This window comes from Heptranchias perlo, chromosome 21 (genome assembly GCF_035084215.1).
Source record: "Heptranchias perlo isolate sHepPer1 chromosome 21, sHepPer1.hap1, whole genome shotgun sequence".
NCBI classification, from domain to species: Eukaryota; Metazoa; Chordata; class Chondrichthyes; order Hexanchiformes; family Hexanchidae; genus Heptranchias; species Heptranchias perlo.
The window spans coordinates 43666195-43692783 of NC_090345.1; the positions used below are offsets into that span (position 1 = coordinate 43666195).

Below are 26589 nucleotides of genomic sequence, written 5' to 3' on the forward strand. Positions count from 1 at the left end.
GTGTTACCTTATCAAAGGCCTTTTGAAAATCCAAATATACTACATCTACTGCATTACCCTCGACTACCCTTTCTGTTACTTCTTCAAAGAATTAAATAAAGTTGGTCAAGCATGACCTTCCCTTTTGAAATCCGTGCTGATTCTTTATTATATTTTCGGTTTCTAGATGTTTTTCTATTACATCTTTGAGTAAGGATTCCATTGTCTTTCCTACCACTGAAGTTAAACTAATTGGTCTATAGTTCCCTGGACTCGTTCTGTCTCCTTTTTAGATATAGGAATCACATTAGCTGTCTGCCAGTCCTCTGGCACTATTCCCTTTTCTAATGAATTTATATATAGCCTCTGCGATCTCTTCCCTAACTTCTTTTACTATGCATAGATGCAATCCATCCGGACCAGGCATTTCATCCTCACTCGGTCTGATCAGTTTATCAATTATCTTCCCCGTTTCTATCTTAAATGTCTTTATATCTTTTTTGATTTCTTCCAATGTCATGCCCACCAAGTTAGTCGCCCTGGTAAATACTGAGGCAAAGTAATTATTTAATATTTCTGCCATTTCACTGTCATTACCTGTGAGTTTATTGTGTGTATCTGTGAGTGGCCCTATCCCTATCCTGATTTTTCTTTTGTTATTTATATTTTTTTAATTTTTTTTTATTCGTTCACGGGATGTGGGCGTCGCTGGCAAGGCCGGCATTTATTGCCCATCCCTAATTGCCCTTGAGAAGGTGGTGGTGAGCCGCCTTCTTGAACCGCTGCAGTCCGTGTGGTGACGGTTCTCCCACAGTGCTGTTAGGAAGGGAGTTCCAGGATTTTGACCCAGCGACAATGAAGGAACGGCGATATATTTCCAAGTCGGGATGGTGTGTGACTTGGAGGGGAACGTGCAGGTGGTGTTGTTCCCATGCGCCTGCTGCCCTTGTCCTTCTAGGTGGTAGAGGTCGTGGGTTTCGGAGGTGCTGTCGAAGAAGCCTTGGCGAGTTGCTGCAGTGCATCCTGTGGATGGTGCACACTGCAGCCACAGTGCGCCGGTGGTGAAGGAAGTGAATGTTTAGGGTGGTGGATGGGGTGCCAATCAAGCGAGCTGCTTTATCTTGGATGGTGTCAAGCTTCTTGAGTGTTGTTGGAGCTACACTCATCCAGGCAAGTGGAGAGTATTCCATCACACTCCTGACTTGTGCCTTGTAGATGGTGGAAAGGCTTTGGGGAGTCAGGAGGTGAGTCACTCGCCGCAGAATACCCAGCCTCTGACCTGCTCTCGTAGCCACAGTATTTATATGGCTGGTCCAGATAAGTTTCTGGTCAATGGTGACCCCCAGGATGTTGATGGTGGGGGATTCGGCGATGGTAATGCCGTTGAATGTCAAGGGGAGGTGGTTAGACTCCTTTATGTAGAATACTTTACCATTACTTTTATATTCCTTGATAATTTAATTTCGTAGTTGCTTTTTGCCTTCCTAATTGTATTTTTTTAAAACTTCTTTCCCAATCTTTGCATATTCCCTTTTGTCATCCTCTACTTTGTTTCTATGTACTTAGTGTATGCCTTTTTTCTTTAGTTTCCATTTTGCCCTTATTTCTTTATTCATCCATGGTGTGTCATTACTGGCTTGTTTGTTCTTGCTTTTTATTGGGATCTCTTTCTCCTGGACTCTATTGATCACTGTTTTAAATGTTTCCAACTGCTGTTCTATTTCTTTTTCCAGTTTATTTTCCCTAGTTCCATTCTCATCACTTCAAAATCAGCTTTGTTCCCATTTATTACTTTGGTCTTTTCCTACTTATGTCCTTCTCAATCTTTATCTTAAACCTTATTATCTTGTGATCGCTATTGCCTAGATGTTCCCCTATGCTCACTTATCTGTTCTGGTTCATTTCCCATTAATAGATCCAGCAGTGCATCCTCTCTTGTTGGGCATTTTACATACTGGGTAAGAAAGGAATCCAGCACATATTGTAAAAACTCCATTCTCTGTACCCCATTACCTACTGCTAGCCAGTTTATTTGGGGGTAGTTAAAATCTCCCATGGTTATTATTCTATGTCCTTTACTCATTTCACATATTTGCTTACATCCCTCATCTTTTATTTCAATCCATATGAATTCTGTTTCTAGTCCTCTGTTAGTTAAGTCCCTTTCTTCAATTGCCATTGTTATCTCGAATTAGTACAGCAACTCCACCTCCCTTTCCTTCCCTATCCTTTCTGATTATGTTATAACCTGCAATATTTAGTTGCCAGTCCTGTTCTTTATGTACCCATGTTCCAGTTGTAAATCAACATATCCTTCTATTCGCCACGAGTAACACCATGGTACAGTCGCTTGTAATAAATTACGTATAGCAGACATCACATCTCAAATATGTCCACTGCACAAAACAAACATGCTTCTCAGACTAACTCAAATTTTCAATGAACTAATCAAAACCATAAGAAATAGGAGCAGGAGTAGGCCATCCGGCCCCTCGAGCCTGCTCTGCCATTCTTAACTCCACTTTCCCGCCCAATCCCCATATCCAAGGTTCCCTCTAATTTTTTTCGGCCATGTGGGGAATGAATTTGGGTTTGTGCACCACCGTAAAAAAAAAATCACAACTTTGAATAGAACATCTTTTTAGAAAACATTATTCAGGGTAAATAACAAACAGAACAAATGTACAAAATAATGGTTAAGTGTAACAATTTAATGTTACACTGGCTGATAAATTTATCTAATTTATGAAATGAGTTTCTTAAGTTGCACTAGGATTAAGCAAACCAGTCTCGTTAAATTTTATTACAAATTATCTGATGGGAACAATTCCAATCAGCTTTTTGTTGAATCAGCTTAATGACTCTGATTCAAACAGAATAAATCATGTGCAATCAGGATTTTTAAATTGAGTCAGAAATACAAAACAGCTGTCAAGTCAGTCAGTGTGAATTTGGGGACAGGGAACAGTTTAATGAAAGTTCTCCCCTCACCCCCTCCATTGAATCTTCCGAAGTGTTTAAAAATTATTGCATTCCAATTGTACATCTTGCAGGTCACATTAGATTTGGCTGCCTTTATGTAAGGGCAGCCGGTCTCCGATTGGGTGGTGATGCCCGGTCTCCAATTGGCCACTGACAAATGCATCGGTTTCGATATTACTTCCTGGTCTGGTTTCCGCACAGCCAATCAGCTGCTCGCTGACTGCATTTCCTAGCAACGCGGTAAACAATGCAGTGGTTGGAGGTCGGAGCCGCAGGACCGGACCTCTGAACACTCCCCAGCACCAGAGGCAGAGCAGCCCGCCTGGGGCTAGAGCACTAGGGACCAGGGAGGCAGAGCTGGAGAAGGGCCTGGGGTCCGGGCCCTGGTCAGTGTGGGAAAGGGGCCTGGGGACTGGACGGTATGAGAGGGGCCGGGAGGACTGGTTTGGTACATGGACGTAACGTTTAGGTGCGCGGCCCACAACAGACTGCTGCGCAGCTGTGCATGCGGGCAGCTTAGAGGGAACAGTGCCCATAGCCCTTGATTCTCAGTGTCTATCGATCTCAGTCTTGAATATACTCAATGACTGAGCATCCACAGCCCTTTGGGGGAGAGAATTCCAGAGATTCACAGCTCTCAGTGAGGAAATTTTTCCTTTAAATTGCCGACCCCTTATCTTGAGACTATGACCCCTAGTTCTAGACTCTCCAGCCAGGGAAAACAGCTGCTCAGCATTTACCCTGTCAAGCCCTCTAAATCTTATGTGTTTCAATGAGATAACCTCTCATTCTTCTAAACTCCAGAGAATATAGGCCTTCTATCTCTCCTCATAGGACAACCCTCTCATCCCAGGAATCAATCCAGTGAACCTTCATTGCACCCCCTCGAAGGCAAGTATATCCTTCCTCAGGTAAGGAAACCAAAACTGTACAGTGCTCCAGGTGTGGTCTCACCAGAGCCCTATATAATTGCAGAAAGACCTCCTTACTCTTATACTCCAACTCCCTTGCAATAAAGGTCAACATACCATTTGCCTTCCTAATTGGTTGCTGTACCTCCATGTTAACTTTCTGCGATTTGTGTACAAGGACACCCAATTCCCTCTGACTACCAACATTCCTCAGTCTCTGACCTTTTAAAGCATATTTTGCTTTTCTATTCTTCCTACCAAAGTGGATAATTTCACATTTCCCCACATTATACTCCATCTGCCACCTTCTCGTCCACTCACTCAACCAACCTGTCTATATCCCTTTGTGGTCTCTGTGCTTACTTTCCCACTTAGCTTTGCATCGTCAGCAAACTTGGATACATTACACTCGGTCCCCTCATCTAAGTCATTGATATATATTGTAAAAAGCTGAAGCCCAAGCACTGATCCTTGTGGCACCCCACTAGTTACAACCTGCCAACCCGAAAATGACCCTTTTATTCCTATTCTCTGTCCGTTAACCAATCCTGTATCCATGCTAATATATTACCCCCAATCCCATGAGCCCTAATCTTGTGTAACAACCTCATGTGGCACCTTATCGAATGCCTTTTGAAAATCCAAATATACTACATCCACTGGTTCCCCATTATCTACCCTGCTAGTTACACCCTCAAAAAAGTCTAATAGGTTTGTCAAACACGATTTCCCTTTCATAAAACCATGTTGACTCTGCCTAATCATATTATGATTTTCTAAGTGCCCTGTTACTACGTCCTTAACAATAGATTCTAGCATTTTCCTTGCTACTGATGTCAGGCTAACTGACCTATAGTTCTTTGTTTTCTCTCTCCTTCCTTTCTTTCTTTCTTGAATAGCAGGATTATATTTGCTACCTTCCAATCCATAGGGACCATTCTAGAATCTAGGAAATTTTGGAAGATCAAAACCAATGCATCCACTATCTCTGCAGCCACCTAGGATGTAATCCATCAGGCCCAGGGGATTTGTTGGCTTTTAGTCCCATTAATTTCTTCAGTACTTTTTTTTTTACTAATCTTAATTACTTTAAGTCCCTCACTCTCATTAGACCCTTGGTTCCCCATTATTTCCAGTATGTTTTTTATATCTTCTACTTTGAAGATAGATACAAAATATTTGTTTAACGTCTCTGCCATTTCCTTATTCCTCATTATAATTTCTCCTGTCTCTGCCCCTAAGGGTCCCACTTTTACTTTAGCTAATCTCTACCTTTTTACACACTTGTAGAAGCTCTTACAATCTGTTTTTATATTTCTTGCTAGTTTACTCTCAATTTCAACTTTCTTCCTCTTTATCAATTTCTTGGTCATCCTTTACTGATTTCTCAAACCCTCCTAATCCTCAGGCTTACTACTCTTTTTGGCAACATTGTAAGCCTCTCTTTTAATCTAATACTATCCTAACTTCTCTAGTTAGCCATGGTTGGATCACTTTCCCCGTGGAGTTTTTATTCCACCATCGCACTATCCACTTATTTCACCGTCCATCCCATCTTCTGACTCACTGTGAGCAATGATACAAAAAACCCACCGTGACATCAACATATAAGGAGTTAGTCCCTCTGATCGAGAAGTGTAAGGCAAAATAAGATAAGAAGCACTTCAAACTTGGTTTATCCCTCAACTCCGGCAACTCCAGAAAGGTAAAAGCACCACAAGTTTTAGGCTTGGAGTTTGGGGCAGAATTAAAATTCACCTACAAAATCAGGGCAGTTGAGTTATGCCCAGGGTTGTTATTAAGATATATATACTAATGCCTCAAAAGAGGATACATTAAGCAAAGTTTTCAGATCATACGGAAATAGGAGCCAGTGCAAATGATGAGAAACACTGCAACCCGATTCAGAAGGATTCCGATCCTTTAGAAAACTGGGCCAGTGGGTAGCAGATGCAGTTCAACGTGAATAATTGTAAAATAATCAAGGAAGGAACCAAAAATGGGAACATGTGTTAAATGGAACAATTGTATTATGTTAATAGGAAAGAGATCTATGAAAAGATCAGCCCAGTGCTTGGCACTAACAAGGTCAAGCAAAAGGAGTTTGGCTGCATGAAAAGAAAGAAGTTATACTACAGTTGATGCATAAGGCCAAACCCCAAAATGAGCAAAATGTGGAGTTAATCTCTTCCAATCATTGCCCTTAAGAGGGGACAAAGGCAAGCAACCTTGATAATTCCAGGTATCAAGAATCTACATTAGGAGGAAAGGTTAAGCAAGTTGGGCCTGTTCTTTGGAAAAGTGGAGACCGTGTAGTACCTAATTGTAGTTTTTAAGATTACCAAGGGGACTGACCAAATTGATCAAGGTAAACTGGATCTATGGCGAGGGGTTCATATACCAGGAAACACAAGTTAAAAATTAGGAAGTTAGGAGCAATAATAGAATTCAGGCAGAACTTGTTTGATTGACTTGACAAGGCCATTTAGTGAAGGCCATTTAAGCAACTCATACAAGTGGGTTCAAAAGATAACAGGATGTGTCCATAGAGAAAGGATTGAGGAACATGGCGAGAAGGCAAGTTGGTGAGACTGAGATTGAAAAGACTTGTTCGGCCTAATGGGCCTTGTGCCTTAAAAATCTTGAGTCCTTGTATTAGAGCAAAGTGCCACGATAATTCCCGCATTAACTGTTTAGTTGCTGAGGCAGAGGAATGTTCTAGCACTAGCTCTACAGTAACATGCAAGTGGCTACCAGCTGTCCCAAAAACATGGCCTGCAGTAGGCGTGATGGGCAAAAGCCATTACAAAAGCCTTCCAAATATACCATCTGTATCTGGAAATTTTATGGCGGGAATTAACAGGACATCTTTGGCCAAGGTTAGCCAGACCAGATTGAAACGTTTTCCATTATACACAGCATTGTCTCCATTTGTATCACCGCACTTCAACTAATTTTGATTTGCTACATTATTCTCAAATAGCACTGTTACAATCACGAATGGTTCAAAAGGGGAGGGGCACGACCATCCAAAACCTATGAACTTAGCAGCAGGCTCTTCACAAAATTTTAATAAACTTAGCGGACCTAACATTCCGTTGAGGGTAATTCACGCTAATGGCACCAACCCGCAGAAATAATGTTATGGGAAATTTTGGTTTCCTTGTTTGGACACTTGGGACTTTCATTACTTGAGCAGGTGATATGGAGAGGCAAGTCCGTGTGTGTCGTTTAGAGGAGAAGTCGTTCTCTATATATTTAGGGCCACAGCACTCCAAGGTTGCTAATTAAAATGAAGAAGTTGCTGGCAAAGCCATAGTATAAAGAATGAAACCTCAAGATGTCGTAAAACTGTGACCATCACCCAATGGATATCTTTCAATGAATTCTCACATTTATAATCACGGTGGTGATTAGAGAGCACCATAATTTAGTGAGTGGTTTTACAAAATGAGCTTCAAGTATATTTGAAACTACTCAAAACCATAAAATTACCACAGACCCAAAGCCAAACTGGAGACTCCTCATATCAACTGGCAGGATAAAATGGCCCATTAGAAAATTTGAGTCAATAAACACTGTAGTTGCCTTTAGCAGTGAATACTACCACCTCTAGTGTGTATACAGCACATTTACTCACTTTCTGGGGAAGTTTACAGAAGACAATTCTTCCAACATGGCATGAGAAACAAAAACAGTTCGGTTTTGAGAACAGTCACAGGCCAAGCCAATGCTCGACTTGGATATTGAACCCTACCAGACTAATTGGGTATGGGGGGGGTCTTGCTAACTGCTGGAACAGCTCAGAAACCTAAACACACATCACATCTCTACCAACTGGAACAGATATAGGCATGGCCACTAAAGAAGTAAAAGCTTCATGCTATCTTACCTGATTTTAGGACTTTTTAAACAAATTGTGGAGAAAAAAAAGGAAACAGGAGAAAATAGAAGTGATTAAAGAATCAGAAGAAGCAGAAACAAGTAATAAATAGTGCTGTGGTCCAAAATCTATGGTTTCCTTTTTAATCTACATGGCCCACAGAATACTTTTTTTTTAAACTCATGTTATTTTTAAATGCTTAACATAAGGCAAACATTTCATTAACGAGCTACATAGCCAGTGCGTGTGCATTCTACAGGTATGAAGCATTCATTCGAGAGGCGTCAGTCAGAAAGATAGTCTCGTGATTGTCGGTTTTACAAGGAAACAGTCTCTATTAAACCATATGCAATAATCCACTAGATACAGAAGTTTCACACTCATTTATGCACTTTTGTTTAAAGACAAAATACATTATTTTCAGGACAAAAACATACTTTTACAAAAAACAAAGCTTTTAAATGTCAAATGTTTCCACTTCACTATTGCCAGCAGAGACTCTGGTTGTACCGGAGGTCAGGTTGAGGGAGCTTGGCTTTAATTTAAGGGACCTTGGCGTCAGTTTGATGTGGATAAACCACCGATTTGTTTGCTGGTTCTAGAGTGGTGTTCCTGTATCTCCTGCCAACCTGGATCTTGGTCATGCTGCAACTATAGGCGCAATTCAATGGGGCTGGAATGACTCTAAAACATACAGTCCCAGGAGTTTTCTTTTTCCCTGGGGTAAGTCTTTCTCCTCAGTCTCTACTTTTATAGGCTCGGTACAATATAATCAAGAGGAGAACAGGCAAGTAAAAGGAGCAGGAAGTTAAGATGATGCCACATGTTGACTGTGCCAAATTACCACAGTGACATTTGGGAGGTGACAGGGCCAATCAGAAAGTCAGAATCCACACAGGAATGTCAGGAGTCGGATACCAGAATAAACCCTGCTGGCCGTGTAGCACTTTATAACAAAGGTTCTATGTTGTGGAAAACCACACAAGCCAATTTAACTTAAGCAACAACATACGTACAAATCATTTATTTTTTTAAAAATGTATTAAGCGTTCACTTTATAATTTACTTCTTGATTGTGAGGCAGCAGTTTGCTCTAAATAGATCTGCGAGTATCAGTGAATTTATAATTCTATTTATTGCTCTGTTTTTTTTCCCTAAGGGAAACATAGTAGGGGAGGGTGCAGCAAAATATACACAAATGGTTTGAGGTACTATGTGAGATCTGACACTGTTAGATGTTGAGGGCATCGGTTCAAAAGTACTGCTGACAGGAAACTTGACAACGTCTTAAACACAATTTTACAGAAATCTAAAGGTTTAGTAATACGGGCAGTACTTGGGGAGTCAATCGCAGTACAGTGTGTAAAATTAAAACTGCTATCTTCAAAGGACGCCATTAACCTCGGATTTTCAAAACTGACGTTCGTGTTTGGGGAGTGGACAGAATGAGGCCTTTTACTTGTTTCAGTGCAGTTGTTTCACTTGGTGCAAGTCACCCTTCCCTCAGTCAGAAACAGCATCATTTACACAACAGACCATTAAAGCAAAGGGAAAAAGACACGAGGGTGCTGGTTTTAATTGGGTCAAATATTAGACGCACGCTGATGATCTCATGTCGAAAACAAAATCCGCTCGGCACATCAAAAGTTTGACTCAGAAGCATTTACACATGCGGCAAAAAAAAGTGCAGAAATGTTTGCAAAACTAAACGAGCTTCAGAAGCTCAAAGCTGCAGGAAAACAAAACAAATTGATCAGGCGTCACATCATTTTGCATAGCAGGAAGATCCTTGGCAGCTGCTTAATTGTTAATTTAGCATCCTAAACATGTAAACGCATGCAGGACATGCGTGTAAAAGAAGATCAGAGGGGAACCGAGCCATCTCAGAGAGGTCTAGTGTTAAAACATCAGACCGACAAACATGGGGTGCCATTTCACTTTGTGTACACATTTATCAAAAGTAATTAGCTATGCCAGAATTAGATTTGTTTTGTCTCCATGGAGGTTTTCAAAGTAGACAGGTTGAGGAAAAGACTGTCACAGGGCACACACTTATGATCCTATCAGTTGTTACCTGGGGAGAGGAGGACAGAATGGGACCCGACATGAGCTAGAGATCAGCGGGAAATGAACTGTTATTTATCCGTGACTTGAATCTAGAATGTATCTATTTCTACAAAAAGTTGGCTCAAAAATCGCTTTTCCGGTTCCAAATAGATGCTTCAGATTATGCCCCCTTCTGGTTTTAAGCACAGGTATGTTCAGTCTGACATTTTAAAAGAAACTCAGACCTTGGCTTAAAAATTGAAGTAGGACAGAGAAAGAATCCAAAGCTTCAATTTCGTTCCTCTGATCTGCTCGTGGGAAGTCAACTTAACAGGGCTTTTTGTTTTATTAAGATGAAAGATATGGCTTGTTTTTATTTATTATTAGAAGTCCAGAACAAGGGGGCATATCCTTAAAATTAGAGCTAGGCTGTTCAGGAGTGATGTCAGGAAGCACTTCTTCACACAAAGGGGAGTGGGAATCTGGAACTCTCTCCCCCAAAAAGCTGTTGAGGCTGGGGGTCAATTGAAAATTTCAAAACCAAGATTGATAGATTTTTGTTAGGCGAGGGTATTCAGGGTTATGGAACCAAGCCGGGTAGATGGAGTTAAGATACAGATCAGCCGTGATCTAACTGAATGGCGGAACAGACTCGAGGGGTTGAATGGCCTACTCCATTTCCTATGTTCCTTAATAGGACGCGGGTCTGTTCTGTTTATTAAAGTGATAATCACTAAAAATACATTGAGAGGACCTGGTTTTTTTTGGTAAACATTTTGTATTCAAGCTTGAAACATTTCAATCGGGACATTGGATGTGATTACTCAGCCTAAACGGGCATGTTTGTTGTCCTTTTATTAACCTTTTCCCATCTACTACAGACACTGTAAATACATCACAAAATGCTGTGCCATTTTAATTAGTGAGCTTACGGAAACTCATCGTTGTGTTTTGTTACTTTTTTTTTAGAAATGATAAACATGGACTGCAGTGAAAACATGCAAATTAACCTTAGGGTAAATAAATTATACACATATTCAAAATACATGTAAATCACTAACAGTGGATAACAGAGTCGAATCCAAGTAATGTTATAGTGTACATGGATAACTAGCAGGGTAGGGCTGAGGCCAGATCATAGGCTTTATGACCAAGAAGAATTGGCGTCTACCATGGTCAGTGGGTGGTCCAGCGTTTAAAAGGCAGCAACTCAGTAGAAACATTAAGGGGGTTTGTTTTTCAATATTAAAATTAATATTTAGCAGTTTTAATGTGGGTTTTTAAAATGTTTTCCATGTGAACAACCGCCCATAAAATAAATGAGAGTTTAAAAAAAATCACACAGGGGAGTGTAGATTTAAGGCTTTTAATTAAAAAAAGAGGGAACATCAAGTTTAATTGTAGTTTTTCTTAAGCTAATTCCTGTGTTGTGTATTCTGTCCAAGTCTGTCAAGTATAGAGTGATCAGGGAAACTGAAACCCTAAAAGTTATTTCTATTTTGCACCACCCCCACCCCGAGCCAGCCTTATTTTTCCAAATGTAATCCAACATGATAATCACAATATTGTTTTTATCCTGATAGATTGATGAGGTTGTCAGACATAAAAGTATAAATATTTTGTACTTTTACAAACTAAATTCAGTACTTAGAGAGCTAACAGGTCACAGGTTAGTACTTTCCTCTTTTAAAAAACTATTAAATGGGAGTTCTCAAGCACCGTCGTCCTGCCAACTTGATAAAATGAAACAGTGTAAACTACATTACCTCGCAGATCGAGCGCCAAGGCTGAAACCCATGTAACTCATGTTTCCTTCCATAGGCAGAGAATCATCTCCCAACTCTTTCAAATCCTGCGGTCCAAGATACTTATCTGTGTCGCCAGTCATCGCATCTTCACCTGTTAACAAGCACAAACACAAAAACTTGAAACTAGTGGTCCTGTACCATGGACACTTCAAGCCAGCTGCCCTGTACCACAGGGACTGACTGACTTCCTACCACTAATGTTTTGTACCATTACCAAAAGGTCACTGTTTTCTACTTAACTGGAGTTAGATAGCAACACCTGATAACTCAAACCAACACCCTGAGGGTTGCCAACTCTGGTTGGACATATCCCTGGAGGCTTCATCACATGACCTCCTGCCCCCACACTCCCATCGGTCGCCCAACACATCCAACCTCGCGACGAGCCGCCTTCCCACGCCAGTTGGAAAGTGAACAGACTCATTCTTAGTCAATTGGGTGATTATTGACTGTCAAACAACCTTTTTCCTATCTCCAATATTTGTATAACTAATAAACGAAATTGTTCAAAGAAAATGAAAAAACAAACAATTTTTTTTAACGCCCCTATGATTTTTCTCCAGGGTGTTACAACAATGTCCAGGAAATTAGTCTTCAATTCCTGAAGACTCCAGGACAATCCTGGAGGGTTGGCAACCCTACACAAAGACCCTGTTAAATCCTAAACACACTATTTTTTCCCAAGATGGGGGTCAATTCTTTGCCCCTGTTGAGTCATGTGACGGGTGATTACATTTAAAACCGCTTCAAATAAAGGCTGCTTCGAAATATTAGCAGAATCACGACAAGCTGACTCTTCCCTCCCAACCAACCTGGTCACCCCATCCCCCATCCTGTGAGACACAGCCTCAACCTGCTGGAAGTTCACGGTGCTCCCAACTCTGTCCCGGACTGTGGTCGTTTCTAAAAAGCTCGCAACAAAGAAAAGAAGAAAAGGGGAGGGCTTCTCCTCATTGCACACTGCTGGATAGTTTCATCTTAAAACGGATTTCGTTCTGGAAATCAACTCACTGGCCAGACGGGCCACGTCGTGGCTGAACTTCTTGAACTAGCCCCTACTCCCACCGTCTGGGAGACCCGAGAGAGAGAGGAACATAGACTGGAAGAGTTACAGACTCAGTCAGAGACTCAAGCAACCAGGTATTTGCAAAAATCACATGCAGCAAAATATTCTTTTAAAAGTCAATTGCATTTCACACAAAAAGAGCCCTTTGCCAGGGAGATTCTGCCTTAAGAGAGAGAGAGCGAGCCGTACATGTTTGAGAAGCCATCTCCTTCCAACGCAAAACTCTTCCGGTCTTCCCGGGAACTCCCGACCGCTCCCGGAGCCGACCAGCCGCACCTCCAGCGCCGGGGCGAGCGAGCGACCGACCCACCGACTGAGTGACGTGAAAGCAGCAGCTCCCCCTCCGCCCACCGTCAGGAGGCTCCCCGAGTCCCCTGCTGTAAATACACTGCCCTCCCCCCAAAATAAATATACCCACTCACAAGAGGACGGAATGCGGCCAGGAGTTTACAAATGAATAGTTGGGAGGTGTGGCTCATTCCCAGAGCAGCTCATCACATCCCACTTTACAAAGAGCCTCTGCACCAGAATCAGGGGCAACTACCAGCCCGGGGTGGTGGGGGTCGAGGGCTCAGCTCATGGGGGAGAAGTCAACTCACATTGTTGCATGTGTATTTTGAACTGGGTCAAAGCCCCAGTCACAGTGCAAATATTTGCTCTATTACTCAGCAACTGACTGAACCTATAGTTTCCAAAAGGATGCTGCCCGGGTGTTTCATATTGATATTTAATTAAAACAGAAAGAAATTCGAGAGTCTCTGAAGGGCTCCGCAGCTCTTTGGTGAACTCATGGAATAAAGCCCCAAGGATACAGATCATCCAAATATAATTCCAATTCTCAGCAGTTGGCCCACTCTAAATATTTAAATACAAATTCAACTCTGAACACAACTAGCTGTATTTTTGCTGACATTTTAAAAAAAATCTAGGTAAGTTATACTGCAAGAATCCAAACAATGTACAAACACATATCACTAACCCTCATCAGTAACCTGTCTTTATATAGTCTCTCAACATTTCTGCTAAATCCCTTGTCATTAAATTCCACCACGGCCTCACCCCACCCTACCTCTGCAATATCCTCCAGCCCGATGTCAACCCGTTCCAAACACCCTGAGGGTCATTTTAACTTTTGGCGACAGTGTAAAACAGGCAATATTGGATTGACCGCCCATTATAGCCCTCTAAAGGAGAGTTGGCAGAGGTGTATAACGGGAGGCCAATTCGATATCGCCTGTTTTACGCTATCAACAAAAGTTAAAATTACCCTCTCTCCCATTTTTATGAACCAAGCCTTCAAAAACAACAACTTGCATTTACATAGCACCTGTAACGTAGCGAAAACGTCCCAAGGCGCTACACAGGAGCGTAATCAGACCGAGCCACATAAAGAGATATTAGGACAGATGATCAAAAGCTTAGGGTCAAAGAGGCAGGTATCAAGGAGCCTCTTAAAGGAGGAGAGAGGGAAAGAGGCGGAGAGGTTTAGGGAGGGAATTCCAGAGCTTAGGACCTAGGCGCCTGAAGGCACGGCCAACAATGGTGGAGCAAAGGAAATCAGAGATGCACAAGAGGCCAGAAATGGAGAAGTTCAGAGATCTCGGAGGGTTGTGGGTCTGGAGGGGGTTACAGAGATAAGGAGGGGTGAGGCCATGGAGGGATTTGAACACAAGGATGATAATTTTTAAATCAAGGTGCCAGACTAGGAGTCAGTGTAGGTCAGAGACTGCAAAGGTGATGAGTGTATGGGACTTGGTGCGAGTTGGGATATGGGCTGCAGCGTTTTGGATGAGCTCAAGTTGACGGAGGGTGGTAGATGGGATCTCCCCTCTCTCATCCCACCATTGGTGGCTGTGTCTTCAGCTGCCTGGGTCCAACTCTCTGGAATTCCCTCCCTAAACCTCCCCACCTATCTTATCCTCTTTAAAAAAAACCTTCTCAAAACTCATCTCTCTCTGACCAAGCTTTTGCTCACCTCCCTAACCTCTCCCTTCCTGGCTAAACGTCATCTATTTGTGTAAGCACCGTGGCATTTTATTTGTTAAAGGTACTATGTAATGCAAATACTTATTATTTCCAAGCTGGGCAAATGCAGTGAGGCTCTGTGAAGTGTGGAGAGTTGCTGAAGTGTAGGCAAACATTTCTCCCTCCAGCACTATCAACTTGTGTACAAAAATGTCATTTTCCCAAATATCAGTCAAGTAACACTCCTGTTAAGTTTTAGGCACTTTACAGATTTTTTGCAGTTATATCTTGGTAGTCAGGCAACTTAATGGCCCAATCTCGCATTGTTAGGTTTGAAATCCTTCTAATTATATATGCAAGATTAGATTGTTGGTACTTGTTTAAGGGACATAATGACTGATCACATAGATTCATAGAAAGGTTACAGCATGGAAGGAGCCATTCGGCCCATCGAGTCCATGCCGGCTCCATGCAAGAGCAATCCAGTTAGTCCCACTCCCCCTGCAAATTTTTAACTTTCAAGTACTTATCCAGTTCCCTTTTGAAGGCCATCCACCACCACCCCCTCGGGCAGTGCATTCCAGATCCTCACCACTCACTGTGTAAAAAAATGTTTTTCCTGTCATCTTTGGTTCTTTTGCCAATCACCTTAAATCTATGTCCTCTGGTTCTTGACCCTTCCGCCAATGGTAACCGTTTCTCTCCATCTACACTGTCTAGACCCTTCATGATTTTGAATACCTCTATCAAATCTCCTCTTAACCTTCTCTGTTCCAAGGAGAACAACCCCAGCTTCTCCAGTCTATCCACGTCACTAAAGTCCCTCATCCCTGGAATCACTCTCGTAAATCTCTTCTGCACCCTCTCTAAGGCCTTCACATCTTTCCTAAAGTGCGGTGCCCAGAACTGGACACAATACTCCAGTTGTGGCTAAACCAATGTGTTATAAAGGTTCATCGTGACTTCCCTACTTTTGTACTCTATGCCTCTATTTAAAAGCCCAGGATCCCGTATGCTTTTTTAACTGCTTTCTCAACCTGCCCTGCCACCTTCAACGATTTGTGCACATATACCCCCAGATCTCTCTGTTCCTGTACCCCTTTTAGAAATGTACCCTCTAGTTTATATTGCCTCTCCTCGTTCTTCCTACCGAAATGTATCACTTCGCATTTTTCTGCGTTAAATTTCATCTGCCATGTGTCCGCCCATGCCACCAGCCTGGCTATATCCTCTTGAAGTCTATCACTATCCTCCTCACTGTTCACTACCCTTCCAAGTTTCATGTCATCTGCAAATTTTGAAATTGTGCCCTGGATACCCAAGTCCACGTCATTAATATATATCAAGAAAAGCAGTGGTCCCAGCACCGACCCCTGGGGAACACCAGTACACCCAGTCTGAAAAACAACCGGTCGCCACTACTCTCTATTTCCTGTCACTTAGCCAATTCTGTATCCATATTGCTACTGCCCCTTTTATTCCATGGGCCGCAATCTTGATGATAAGCCTACCATGCAGTACTTTATCAAACGGCTTTTGAAAGTCCATATACACCACATCAACTGCATTGCCCTCATCTACCCTCTCTGTTACTATTCTGTATCTCTGCACATGCCCGTTCCTATATCTCTGTGAACAATCACTCATAAATCTCTTTACATGTCCATTCCTTAAAAATTCTGTACCCAATCATTCAAAATCGTTTTTTTTAAAATTAGAAGTGAACTTTTCACAAAGAATGATGAAAACATTAATATTTCATACCAAGTGTGGCTGTAATGTTAACAGCTGGAGGATATTGGAAAGGGGAGGGATTTTTCATGAATGAAACAAAGCCAGTAATACCATGGTTTGTTTTTGGGATTTCCATCCTTCTTACTCTGGACTTTTTTCAGCCTCATTACTTCAGATCACTCTCATATCCGAGTACCAACTCTTTATGTCTTCAAGAATATCTTCACCAGCCTTGATATCCAGGTAAGCTTTTGGTAACTTGCCCAAGGATAACCAACAGAACAATCTTTCCATTAATTATTTTTAGCAGTTAAATTACCTGGTGCCTCCAAAAGATTTCTCTTTGTGTCTTCAATGAGCATCACAATTTCAGACATCATTTTAAGTTTAAATTATTGAGCTGAAAAGAGGAACAAGCAAATACCTAGCAGTGATATAATACATATGCACACAAAGACACTCATATTTTTATTTATATATACATCCTTCAATTTATTATTTTTCCTTTAAAGTAGTTAAAGAAAGAACTTTCATTTATATAGCACCTTTCACGACTTTAGGACATTCCAAAGCACTTTACCGCCAATGAAGTACTTTTGAAGTGTAGTCACTGTTGTAATATAGGAAACGCGGCAGCCAATTTGCTCACAGCAAGGTCCCACAAACAGCAATGTGATAATGACCAGATCATCTGTTTTAGTGATGTTGGTTAAAGGATAAATATTGGCCAAGACATTGGGGCGAACTCCCTGGTTCTTCTTCGAAATAGTACCATGGGATCTTTTACGTTTACCTGAGAGGGCAGACAGGGCATCTGAAAGACAGCGCCTCCGACAGTGCAGCACTCCCTCAGTACTGCACTGGAGTGTCAGCCTAGATTATGTGCTCTAGTCTCTGGAGTGAAAAATGCAATCTAATGGTAAGCTATTCTTTTGTGGAATACTTTTATAAAAGCAGTGCTTCTTTTCTTCTCGGGTTGCTGATCCGGGTTTAAACTGTTCGCTTTAAGATTCAAACAGCTACAGCTCCTTAATTATTCCCAAAAACTCCCTGGACTTGAATTACTGTTGACCCCATAGAAAAATAACTGGCTGTCATGCACATAGTAAATCCATGGTCTGTGTGCTTTCGAAAGTAACTTGGCCGCTTCCTGAAACTCTGCAGACAAGTAATGAAACTTGAAACGTTTGTATTGAGCTACGCTTGGTACAAGATGCTAGCTGCGGTTGGCTTCTAAACTCTTTGGGCTAGAAATTGCTGGGATCCCATTCCACCACCAGAAGTGCCACCAACTCTTCAGGACGTTGACTACCCCCCCACCTCACCCCACCTCCAAAATTCCTGGGACGGGGTCAGTTTAATATTCGGGGTGGGTGCCGTATATATGTAGAAGTGCTTGCTCCTCTAGAATCGATTACCGATGCGTTGCAACATATTCGAGGCCTTGGAAAGGCCCGTTATGGAATCCATGTTTGCTCAGAGGGCCTAAGTCGGTTGCACCGGGCGGCAGCCCAAGGATGCCCCTAACACAAGCTGCTGATGTAGGAGGGAAGGTGCGAGCCAATCAGAATTTGCAGCATTCCTGGGGCAGAAACCCTCTGGATCCTGGTCTCACCCCAAATTCCTGGCCTCCGTGGTCAACCCGCCCGAGTTTTGCACTCCTGCAACCCAAGAATTTTATACCCTGCATGTACTGTGACCGGATTTAAAGGGGCCACTACCAAGCCAAAACTAGCCCCAAAAAAGGTGACCTAAGTCACAGCTGCGTCCAATACCATATTTTATTAGATACTTTAGAGTTATAGAATCATAGAATCGTTACAGCATAGAAGGAGGCTATTCGGCCCATCGACCCTGTGCCAGCTCTTTGTAAGAGCAATCCAGTTAGTCCCATTCCCCCGCTTTTTCCCCCGAGTCCCTGCAAATTTTTGCTCTTCAAATATTTATCCAATTCCTTTCTGAAAGCCACGATTGAATCTGCTTCCACCACCCTTTCAGGTAGCACAAATTCCAGATGATAACTACTCGCTGCGTAAAAAAGTTATTCCTTACGTCGCCTTTGGTTCTTTTGCCAATCCTTTTAATCTGTGTCCTCTGCCAATGGGAACAGTTTCTCTCTATCTACTCTGTCTAAACCCTTCATGATTTTGAACACTTCTATCAAATCTCCTCTCAACCTTCTCTGCTCTAAATGAGAACAACCCCAGCTTCTCCAGTCTCTCCACGTAACTGAAGTCCCTCATCCCTGGAACCATTCTAGTAAATCTTTTCTGCACCCTCTCAAAAGCCTTCACATCCTTGGGTAAAAATATACTCCATTTTTGAAACTTCAATACTCAAAATGTTATTGTTCACTGATTACACAGGGGATAAAATTCCTATCTTTTGTTACTTTAGAGAAAAAGTAGGCATGAGTACAAAGTGATGGATTGCAGTTAGAAATTACCATTCATCCATATTTAATGCTGCTCTGACAATTCCTACCCTTTCAAAAAAGGTTAATACACAATGAAAGACAAGGGAAAAAGCCAATTCCTGTTTGTTGAGGTCAATCTGGATGAACTCCGGCAACATTCCAAAGTCGTGCAGTCAAATCGAAAAGTGAGTGTTTTACTTCAGGTCAGAGCCGATATTAGAGAGCTGAATGAACAGACGAACAAAGAGCAGGTGTAGGCCATTCAGCCCCTCGAGCCTGCTCTGCTATTTGATAAGATCATGGCTGATCTGATTGTGACCTCAACCCTACTTTCTCATCTACCTACTATAACCTTTGACTCCCTTGTTAATCAGGAAGAGTAAATGATATGTGGGCTGTTTTTAGTTGGTGTGTCGGCCATTGGCAGGTGTATCATAGTGGAACAGGGGAGGAAGAGAGGGGCCTACTGATCAGTCAACATTGGAGATGCATGTCTCAAGCAATTGAGTGAGTAGCAGAGCTAATGGCTGCAGAAGACAACGATCCAGCTGCAGGAAATACAGCAGGTACGCTACATCTATCTGCAGCTAACCCGAATGGGCCTGCCTCAGCTACCCAGGCACTGTGCGAGGATCAGTGCGGCAGGAAGCTCAAGAGGCTGCAATTCCGGCCTGCCACTTGCTCCACGAACAGCTGTAGGGACAGTCCAGGGGCAACGGCCGCTGTGTTAACTGTGGCTCAGTGGGTACCAATCTCACCTCAGAATCAGAAGTTTGTGGGTTCAAGTTCCACTCCAGAGACTTGAGCACATAATCTAGGCTGACACTCCTAGTGCAGTACTGAGGGAGTGCTGTACCATCGGAGGTGCCCTCTTTGGTATGAGATGTTAAACCGAGGCACCATCTGCCCTCTTAGGTGAGTGTAAAAGATCCCATGGCACTACTCGAAGAGCAGGGGAGTTCTCCCTGGTGTCCCTGCCAATATTTATATCTCAACCAACATCGCGAAAACTGATTATCTGGTCATTTATAACATTGCTGTTCGTGGGACCTTGCTGTGCGCAAATTAGCTGCTGCATTTCCTACAGTACAACAGCGACTACACTTCAAAAGTATTTTATTGGTTGTAAAGCTTTGGGACTTCCTGAGGTCATGAAGGGCGCTGCATAAATGCAAGTCTTTCTTTTTTAAAAAGGTCACTACTGCCTGCCCCCCTCCTGACTCTAATGGCACAAGGAGTTCGACCTCTTTCTCTGATCACCTTCTGGAGAGTTGACGCCTCATTTTCCTTGCCAGGAAAGAATTAACGGCCATAGATATATCGAAGGGGAATGAAATTTGTTAAACATTGCAGTGCTCACGGTGGACGTATTTGGTGTCATTTCACTTTGCGGGGCGGGATTTTCCACAACGGTCACAGAGGCGACAGCAATGGCGCGGTGCACAATTTTGCTCCGGTCAGAATTCGGCATCTCCCATCGAGCCCCAGCTTCCATGTGGGGTCTAATGAATCTACGCAGAGCGAGATCGAAGAGTGACTTGAGCCGGCCGCTGGAAGCTCGGACAGCAGGGGGGGTTTGGGAGTTCCAGCACAGGTGCTGCAATATGAAGAGCTACGCCATGCATCTAACTTGCCGCTCAAAGAGGGTATGGGCTACAACTTCTAAAATCGAGGAAAAACTGCACGGTTTGCAGGCTTGGAGCTCGAGCTACTGCTGCAAGAGATGCCCCTAAGGAGGGAGTTACCCTTTTTGGCACTCTGGGGCATCCTTCCACAGGAGTGCATGAGAGGCCATGCCAACTGCCGTGAATGCCATGGAATTGTAGACGGAACCAGGTGCAAAGAACACTTTTGTTACAAAGCACCTTCTCTCCTTGTTTAACATGCACAGTCACATAGCAGCTGCAAATTACAAACTGAACTCTTCTTACATTTCCATCTATAAAGGTTGCCCTGAAGAAATTCTTCCAATGAGACTCGGGTGCATGACGCATGTCATTTACTCACCCGTGCTGGGATGCAAGATGGGCACTTGGTGCCGTATACCTGCTCTTCAAACTTCCAACATCTCAACTCTACTACTCTGCTTACAGGGCAAGTTGGCTTATAACAGGCGGAAGCAGGAGGCATACAAGAGGAAGATTGCTCAATATTAAGCCCTTGGGTACTTTTGCTGTCAAAGTCGCCGGTAACAAGCGCTTCGAGGGAATGAGAGAAGGTGAAGCCAGAAAGCTGCCCCAAGCTAAGGGCAAGTCTCAGCTCATCCTGTTATATCTTCTGCCCATATTGACTCTCACACAGATACATATGAGCACAAAACCATAACACAAAGTTATACTGCCACACAAGTACTATTTGAAGAGGTGGCAGTGTTCTATCGTATGTTCCTCTTTTGTTTCACAGGTACCTCTGAAGAACCAACTGTTTCTTTCAGGGCTGCAGAAGAAGCCAACACTTCAAGGCACCTGTAACAAGCACCAATACAGGTACATCGAACCCAGTGAGGAAGGTGCACCAGGTGAATCATAGAGTACAAATGAGCAGCAGTGCCGCTGGTTGGAGGGCTACCTCAGCTCAATTCCTTAGCTTCAGAGACCACGGATTGAGAACTCACGGATCCTGCATATAAAAGGTTTCTGTCCAAACACAATTGTCTTCTGGAGTCATTTAGTACCACACACGGCACCCTGCAAGATCTGGTGGCTGTGGAGGATTCCATTACCCACATCTATGCAGTCATGCACAGCCCCTTATTGGAACTGCAGTCCATCATGGACGCTGTGGACACTCTACAGTTGAGCCGAGAGTGACACAGGTCCTAAGTTCAGTCCACAGCATGTCTTCTGAGAGCTCGCACTGCTGCTATAGAGACCTTGGGCTCCAGCACACGGCTGACTTTCTTGTCTGCCTTCGACATGCTAGAGGATCAGGTTGAGGGAACAATTATGCGATGCTTTGCAAATCTCTATATTGGCCAGATGTCTCCCAGTGAAAGGGTGATGAAGTGCCGAGCAGCAGGGCAGGGTTGGAGTAGGCACGATGAGGCTGCTGTTGCTCAGGGAGATGCCACATGCAGTCCCCCGACCTCCAGTGACATAAGTAGTAGCGGACAACACCAGTACCAAGGATATCCTTCACAAGAATCACTTGGAGCTGACTGCTTTCATAGGTGGCACTTGCTGGGGGCGTGCCCAGCAGGTGAGTGCCAACCGGCTGCTGCTGTGAACACAATGAATGCCCCTGCAAAGGATACCTCTGGTATTGAGGCAGGTCTGTTTGGGTTGGTTGCCGTGTCTGCCTTCCAGCTATATAAATGTAAGTCGTTGTATATTTTATGCAGCGAGGCAGTTGGCTGCAACCGCTTCCTGTGCTACTCCTTCAGCTGCTGGAGGCCGACCTTTCACCGTGCCTACTGATCTGTCTGAGAATAAAACAGCCACATCTATGTCATCCTTCCTTCATGGGCTGCCCATTATACAGATCCATTGACTTCAATAGAGCTGAATATGAGACAGGCCGTACAGCAGGTGTCGAAAGTGATAGCGTCCATTGCGCACCACTGCCCAAGATAAATTTCTACCCCAAACCTTCTGTAGCAGGAATGGCAACATTCAAGAGAGATGCTCCTGCTTTAGACTACGATCTACAAAATCAAGGTCCCCTCTGAAGTCCCGCTGTCGCTCAGTGACCGACTCCTGCAGCGATTCCTCCAAAACCTCACTCTGTAAATTCCTTCCTGCAGTACATTCTTGCTCCTGTCATATGCCTTGTACAAGACAATTTCAATAGCCCAACTATTTTCATTTTTAATACTTTACTTGCAGCATTCTCAACATATATACCATTCTGTTGCATGCAACGTTGCAGAAATACATTCATGCCTTACCTCTCTGCTCTTCTTTAAGTCTTTAAACTTTTCTTTCCCCACTTCCATCGGATCCTTCTAGCCATGGACACCGTGGGTCTCGGTGACATACTCCCATGCTTGCCCCCTTCATTGACCATTTGGAAGCCACCCCCTCCCACCAAAATTGTCCTGGTGACACTCCATACCAGAGTTCGGCAGTAATAGCTGCACCTCGTCTCCCGGACAAGATCTCCTGTGTTGCTGTTGAGCTATTCTCCAGCACAACTGCGCACTCCACAGCTGGATTAACAAGCCTGCCAACGTTTATGTTGGCTGAATGGTTCGCTACTAAAATCACATTCTCAAAACATGCATTCCTGCAATTTCATTGAAAGTTCATGAACCTCAACAAAAACAGTTGGCACATTTTTTTTGGGGGGGGGGGGGGGGGGGAGGGGGCGGGAATTGAAATTTGGAACATTCAGAGCAACTACCCGATCCTTCCAAACCACCTGTCAGGTTTCTTACTGTGATTCTGGAATCCCTGTATCCCCATTCCTAGCACCAGTTCCTCCAGTCCTTTATACATGTGCCTGGGCTTTCTGTTCCACCACTCCTGCTGGTAATCGGTTCCACAGTTCTATCACCTTCTTCAAAAAAAAAGTTGCTTGATTTTCCCATTTTCCTTTGGCATCCTTAAACTGTATTCCCTTGTCCTTGAATACAGTGCCTCTCAGAAGAACTTACTTGGATCCAAATTCTCCATAATCCTGAGGACCTCTATCAAACCCCCATCCTCCTTCTCTCTAATCAGTGATGTCCCAGGGAGGACGATCTTTCCATAACCTCATAACCCAGCCCTCTTTTTTCCGAGAATCAGCCTCTGAAGTCCTTCCAATGATTTCACTTGCAGATCTTGGGGTAGAAATTGGAATTTGTTGTGTCCGTTTTAGGGAGGAGAAATGGGCACAACGAGGGCCAATTTCAGGGAGCAACGTCCTGCGCCCCAAGGTCGCCTGAAAGACATCTGACCTGAAATTAAGTCAGGCAATTTTCCAGGCATCCCTGGCAGCCATCTAAAACAGGTGTTAGGTCCTTTACATATGTAGATGTGGAGCCTAACATCTGTTTTAGGCCCCCTTGCAGAAATTGAATTGCGATGAGTGGAACAGGAGCTGGGCCAGTTCGGTTCAGAACACTTCAGCGGCCTAAGCAGCAGACATCAACAAAAAGAAATGTTCTTTTTTAACAAAGATTTTTTAAAAAACGTTGCTGTGGGGTCAGGATGACCAGAAGTGCTCCCCCAACTACACAGTACCCGCGAACGGCCCTTGCCCCGTAACTGCTCCAGTGTCAGCTCCTGGGATTTACCATAGGGCTGCTAACGGTGAGGCAGGCGGCACAATGTTCATCTATTTAAAATGGGCCAGCTGCCTGTGAAGGCGTATCAGGCGCTGGCAGCTGGCCCAGCTAACGTACAACAGGCCCGAGGCATAATTTCAGGCCAACCTTGGTCCTTCCAGTTCAGGCGTGAGATTATGGCGCCATGGTGGTGATGTGCCATAACCGATGATTACTCTCTTTTCTCCCATTGATTAACATTTGTTCTTATGTTTTCGGGGCACCGAGGGACCGTTCACTTCGGGGCACCGGGGGACCGTTCACTTCGGGGCACCGAGGGACCGTTCACTTCGGGGCACCGAGGGACCGTTCACTTCGGGGCACCGAGGGACCGTTCACTTCGGGGCACCGAGGGACCGTTCACTTCGGGGCACCGAGGGACCGTTCACTTCGGGGCACCGAGGGACAGTACAATTCAGAACACCGGGGGACTGTCGAATTCAGAACACCGGGGGACTGTCGAATTCAGAACACCGGGGGACTGTCGAATTCAGAACACCGGGGGACTGTCGAAGTCAGAACACCGGGGGACTGTCGAAGTCAGAACACCGGGGGACTGTCGAAGTCAGAACACCGGGGGACTGTCGAATTCAGAACACCGGGGGACTGTCGAATTCAGAACACCGGGGGACTGTCGAATTCAGAACACTGAGGGATTGTCGAATTCAGAACACTGAGGGATTGTCAAATTCAGAACACTGAGGGACTGTCGAATTCAGAACACCGGGGGACTGTCGAAGTCAGAACACCGGGGGACTGTCGAATTCAGAACACCGGGGGACTGTCGAATTCAGAACACTGAGGGATTGTCAAATTCAGAACACTGAGGGATTGTCAAATTCAGAACACTGAGGGATTATTATAAACAGAACACTGAGAGGTAGTTGAATACAGAACACTGAGGGATAATCAAATACACAACACCGAGGGACAGTTCAATACACAACACCGAGGGACAGTTCAATACACAACACCGAGGGACAGTTCAATACACAACACCGAGGGACAGTTCAATACACAACACCGAGGGACAGTTCAATACACAACACCGAGGGACAGTTCAATACACAACACCGAGGGACAGTTCAATACACAACACCGAGGGACAGTTCAATACACAACACCGAGGGACAGTTCAATACACAACACCGAGGGACTGTTAAATACACAACACCGAGGGACTGTTAAATACACAACACCGAGGGACTGTTAAATACACAACACCGAGGGATTGTTAAATACACAACACCGAGGGACTGTTAAATACACAACACCGAGGGACTGTTAAATACACAACACCGAGGGACTGTTAAATACACAACACCGAGGGACTGTTAAATACACAACACCGAGGGACTGTTAAATACACAACACCGAGGGACTGTTAAATACACAACACCGAGGGACTGTTAAATACACAACACCGAGGGATTGTTAAATACACAACACCGAGGGATTGTTAAACTCAGAATATTGCAGGATAGTTAAATTCAGAACACTGGGAGTTGTGCCACGTGATTTCAGGTCAGCTTGTGCCTGTGAGAATCACTTTCACCTACTTGTTATTTAATTTCATTCTTACAAAACCACCGTCCTTGAAACTTTCTAACGAGCAAGCGAACACTTGTAGTTCCTCTAAAGGGATACTGAAAGCATCACATTTCAAAGGAATATCTGTAAGTTCGGTCTTTTCTGTTCACATCTTTACACAAAGAACTATGGAATTCATGTTTAACGGTAATGATCTGGGTGAATATAAAGGTTTGTTAAGACTGGAGTTTCAGTTTCCCCACAATTAAAGCCTGCCCCACACCACCAAGCAGTGGAAGACCCCGGCCCTCCACACATTCAGGTTAAGGGGTTTATGTAGCTTCAGGCACAGCAAGCAGGATCTGGGCAGCCAGAATGGAAGTGGTGTCAGTGCGTTAGTAACGATTTCAAACACTGAAGCATTACATTGTTAAACCATCACAGCAATAAAGAACAAATACCTTCATCGCCATCTGACAAATACTCGGCTTCACTGACAATTTCAGGAACACTGGCTTTACGAACTGTATGGTTTGAATAAAGATCATGATATTACCAAAATCATTCTGACATTTGACTAAAAGATAAGACTAGAGTGTCTGTGAAGATCATTGGGTGCAGTGTGTTTAAAGAAAGTATTCACTGAATTTTACATTGGGCAAATTAGGCTTTACAAAATGAAGATAGTTATTCTAAAGCATAAGATTTTGAAGAAATATTTTAAATATCAAGGTCACCGACAAAGATTTCAGTGTGGGAGTTGTAAATTGTGTGGCAGAATCATCTCTATGGTGAAAGGGATCATAAAGGACATCATGAGTGCAGGACATTCTGCGAGGGGCAGGGTAACAGCCAGAAGTCGTGGTCCATGTTGGAACCAATGACATAGGTAGGAAAAGGGTCGAGGTCCTGCAGTCAGAGTTTCAGGAGCTAGGGAGAAAGTCAAAAAGCAGGACCTCAAAGGGAGTAATCTCTGGATTACTCCCAGCGCCACCAGAGTAAAGAATAGTTCAGAAATAAG

At 43.6% G+C, this 26589-nt stretch overlaps 1 protein-coding gene across 3 annotated transcripts in view; it reads right to left on the minus strand.

The window, feature by feature from the left end:
* ank3b (ankyrin 3b) overlaps nt 1-26589 on the minus strand; it is a 467733-nt gene that overhangs the window by 93694 nt on the left and 347450 nt on the right. For 2 of the 3 annotated variants that reach the window (XM_068002597.1, XM_068002596.1), the window contains exon 23: nt 11568-11700. In XM_068002597.1, coding sequence (XP_067858698.1) covers nt 11568-11700 — 133 coding nt within the window. Of the gene's footprint in view, nt 1-11567; nt 11701-26029; nt 26093-26589 lie in introns of all 3 variants that reach the window. The other variant, XM_068002595.1, reaches the window with a different exon arrangement.